Source organism: Myotis brandtii, unplaced genomic scaffold (genome assembly GCF_000412655.1).
Source record: "Myotis brandtii unplaced genomic scaffold, ASM41265v1 scaffold299, whole genome shotgun sequence".
Taxonomy (NCBI): domain Eukaryota; kingdom Metazoa; phylum Chordata; class Mammalia; order Chiroptera; family Vespertilionidae; genus Myotis; species Myotis brandtii.
The window spans coordinates 1,172,342-1,176,534 of record NW_005361430.1 but is presented as its reverse complement, the minus strand read 5'-3'; the positions used below and the strand labels follow the sequence as shown (position 1 = coordinate 1,176,534).

Genomic DNA, 4,193 nt, shown 5'->3' with positions numbered 1-4,193 from the left:
TCACTGGAGCAAGCAAGCCTCCCTGTTCGCTTCAGTGCATGGCTGCCGGCCGCCATCTTGGCTGACAGTTAATTTGCATAAGGATATGCTGATTAGCCAATGGGAAGGGTAGTGGTCGTACGCTAATTACCATGTTTCTCCTTTGTTAGTGTAGATAGGATAGTAATCTTTCATAAAATAAAAATAGGCCATGAAAAAAAATGTATTGTTGAGAGAATCCTCATGCACATTAATAAATGGAATATGAAAAATAGGTGGTAATTAGAACTGGATGACCCATGCTATTCAGGTGTATCCTTTTTCACTTCGGTTAGCCAATTCAAACGCACTTCACCAGAGCTATGACTACATATTGTGGCTACTTGTTGGCTCTTGTTGAATACATGTGTATCAACATTTATTATAGTCATATCAATTGATAATGTGTTTATTGACTTGCCAGAAAAACCAAGAATTGAAAGTCTTCTGGCAACCAAAATTCCCTTCTTTACTGTATGTCACGAGACTAGCTTTCCTTCTGGGGGGGTGCTTGTGTAGGGAATAAATGTGGGCCTCATTTTTCCATAGCTATTAGTTTATTTCTTTCCTTGTGAGGTGGACCCCCTGGGAACATATAGTATTTTTGTGTAAAAGAATTCTAAGAAAGCAGTTTGAAAAAGTATGCTATTTTTTTTAATTCTGAAATTGCACTTTGAAATTATTGTGTTAAAATAGAATGCAAAAGTCTTGTACTAGTTGTTCTTCTTTAATCACATAAAATGCAGGCATATTCCAACATATTTACCTAGTTATTCCTTTGTTAGTTCATTAACCTCCAAATTTTACTTTACAGCTACTTTATCCCAAGTGTGATTGTATCACAGTGAACAAAATAGCTGAGTTTATTGACTTCTTGAATTTTACAGTCCAGTCACAGAGACTGATATAGACAAGGGATTAGAGGTGTGATGAGTGGTACAGAGGAAAATGGTTAAGGGGAAGCAATGAAGAAGTAGCAATAAACTTGTATAAATATTTTACCGAGTAGAATGTAGTGGCTATTGAGCCTAGATGTCAAAAGACATGTGCTTTTTTTGTTGCTTTTAAAGAGGGTGGTGCAGGTAGAGTATAGTAATATGTTTTATAGGTTTTTATATTTAAGAAAAATAACTGATTAAAAAACTGTATCAATTCCCACCTTTTAGTCCAATATGATATGATATTGTTTTATTTAACGTGCAAATCTTGCTTCAGGCCTATAATAGCTCTAAGTATTATTACTAGTAAACATCCTATATAATAAAAGCTGAGTGACCAAAATGGCGGAACGACCAGAACAACCAGAGACCAGAATGACCGGAGCCCCTCTCCCTGGCGAGCCCCGCCCCCCAGCCAGGACCCCCACCCCTGATCCAGGGCTCCCATCAGGGCTGGCCAGCCAGCCCTCACCTGTGCACCGGGCCTCTATCCTATATAATAAAAGGATAATATGCAAATTGACCCTAACAGTGGAACAACCAGAACGACCACTCAACCAGTCACTATGAGGCGCACTGACCACCTCTCAGTCCCGATTGCCTGATGGCAGGCAGGCTCCAATCGTCTGATGGTGAATGGGGAACTGGAGGTGGGTGGCAGCGGGCCGCAGGGCTGGCTGTGGGCAGCCCAGGAAGATGGTCCTGCTCGCAGTCTAGGCCTGGGGACCATACTTGCGCATGAATATCATGTGCCGGGCCTCTAGTAATTTAATAAATAGTATTTATAGTGCTGTAGACTAGATTTGGGCCATAGGGTGCAGGATATAACTTTTTCTTTGAGAAAAATCTTAGACCTTCAATTTGTAAATCAGGAAATGGTGCTGATGTGACATAGCTGGCAGAAGGTTTTGGACCCTCCTAACTCTCCCTCACATGTCACTTTCCCCCTGCCACAGCCCAGGGGTCCCTCTGCAGAACTCCAGAGCAGAGTTTAGAAACCCTGGGTTCCTTTCCAGTATTTAGACTCTATATTTATAATCTAAGGAACAACAAAATAAATCATCATGGCTCCACCCTCTTTCCTTCAAAAAGCATGATAATAATGTTCAGGTTAGAAAAAGTAATGCTTGAATTATTAGGTATTTTGATAATGTGATTGAGATGATGCTAGGATTTTCTTTTTTAAAAAAAGGCTTATTTCAACATATGAGCTTTGCTGTATACACCACTGAGCCATCCTGTCTCTTTTTCAGATCACATCACCATTACCCCAAAGGATCCCCAATGGGTAGGTGCCTGGTGGCTTGGTTACCTAGTCGCAGGAGTCATAAGTCTTCTTGCAGCTGTGCCTTTCTGGTGTTTACCAAAGAGTCTCCTGAGACCCCAAAGTAAAGAGGATCCCAGTTCCTCCTCTGAAAAATCCACATTTATTATGGGGGATCACACAGAGTACCAAACACCCCATAGAGAAAAAGCAAAAATAATGGAAATGGCAAGAGGTGAGCCAGATTCTCCTTGATTGAAACATTTTCAGTTTTCTGTTCGGACTTTATAGAGGTTCTATAAGTCATACCCTCTCTCTCCTTCATGTGTTCATAAAAAAAAGTGAGAAACTATGTAGGAAGCAGAAATGAAGATTTAAAAATCAGCATTATTACTAAAAAACAATCGAAGAACATGACCCAAAATCTTGGTAACCTTCCTTGCTGACATATCCATCCACACACTTCCTCAGTGGAGACCTTGCAACTGCCCCTATAGGATTGCTATTTCATACCAGTCTGGGTGGGCAGAAAAAAAGAGTGAATCTTCAGGGCTTGCGGCCTTTAAAACAGATGACATTCACCCATTTGAGAAATGTATATCAATGCTTGTCTCCTACCAGTGATGGAAGGAGCGAGTGTGTTGTGCGGCAAAACCACACATGTTCTAGTGAATTCTCCACACGTGGTAATGGGTATCCATGAGAAAGATTAATTTCCCTCAATGGGCCTGGAAGGGGCCCAGTAAGCAATATTTACATTTATAGAAAGTCTTTGCCTTTCTAACTGTTTGGCTACATAATAGGAAAAAGGGAGCATGCCAAAGTTTGTTTCTTAAACTAAAGTCCATGCATTAAATGGAGACAACGTTCATATGCCTTTCCTTGTGACCATGACCCAAGTTTGAAGAATAGACCAGGAAACTGAAGTTCTTGATGTCCTGCCTGTGACTCCCTGCTCTTAGTGAGGGAGTGGTAGTTCTTCTTGCCCTTTACCCACATCAGTTAGAGGAGTCTGTTTTTGTCTGACTTATACCTCAAACTACAATATAGATGTTTTGCCCATAGAAGCATGCTCTATGTCTAGTTCTCATCCTTGACTTGTGCCAATGACTTGATATGTATAGTGTGAATGTGTACCACACTGTAACTGCAGCTGATAATATGACAATGGGACTCAGTTACCTAAGCCCTGCTGCCATGGCTATATCTTCTGCCAAGTGTGACTGTCTTTAATCACTCCATGTTGTTTTTGTCTTATAGATTTTCTTCCATCGCTGAAGACTCTTTTAGGAAATCCAGTGTACTTCTTATATTTGTGTGCAAGCACCGTTCAGTTCAATTCTTTATTTGGCATGGTGACATATAAACCAAAGTACATTGAGCAACAGTATGGGCAGTCAACTTCCAAGGCCAACTTTGTTATCGGTATGCTCATCTTCCTTCATGCTTTCCAATAGGTACTACCAGCTGCATCCTGTTAACTATTAGTACCTTTAGAAAAAAATGTTCCAATATTTAGACTGAAGGTAATTTATGGTATTTTAGATATGAAGAAAAAAAAGCAAGTAAAAATAATCTAGCAGGATAAAATATTTAGATAGTCTGTGGTACAACTTTCTAGCAAAAAAATGTTCACAACTACGGGTGAATGACCATGAAAATATCACATAGATCACATGCATTTTATGAGGAGACTAGAGGCCCGGTGCACAAAATTAATGCACGGGGGTGGGGGAGGAGGGTCCCCTCAGCCCAGCCTGCACCCTCTCCAATCCAGGACCCCTCAGGGGATGTCCGACTGACGGTTTAGGCCTGTGGGATCCGGCCTAAACTGTCAGTTGGACATCCCTCTCACAATCCGGGACCACTGGCTCCTAACCTCTCACCTGCCTGCCTGCCTGATCGCCCCTAATCCCTCTGCCTGCCGGCCTGCTTGCCCCCAACTGTCCCCCCACTGGCTTGATCACCCCCAA

The 4,193-nt window shown here is 41.6% G+C and overlaps 1 protein-coding gene across 3 annotated transcripts in view; it reads left to right on the top strand.

Annotated features, from left to right (window-relative positions):
- SLCO1C1 (solute carrier organic anion transporter family, member 1C1) overlaps positions 1-4,193 on the top strand; it is a 51,045-nt gene that overhangs the window by 23,444 nt on the left and 23,408 nt on the right. For all 3 annotated transcript variants that reach the window (XM_014542352.1, XM_005869579.2, XM_014542353.1), the window contains exons 8-9: positions 2,210-2,455; positions 3,481-3,645. In XM_014542352.1, coding sequence (XP_014397838.1) covers positions 2,210-2,455; positions 3,481-3,645 — 411 coding nt within the window. The remainder of the gene's footprint in view (positions 1-2,209; positions 2,456-3,480; positions 3,646-4,193) is intronic.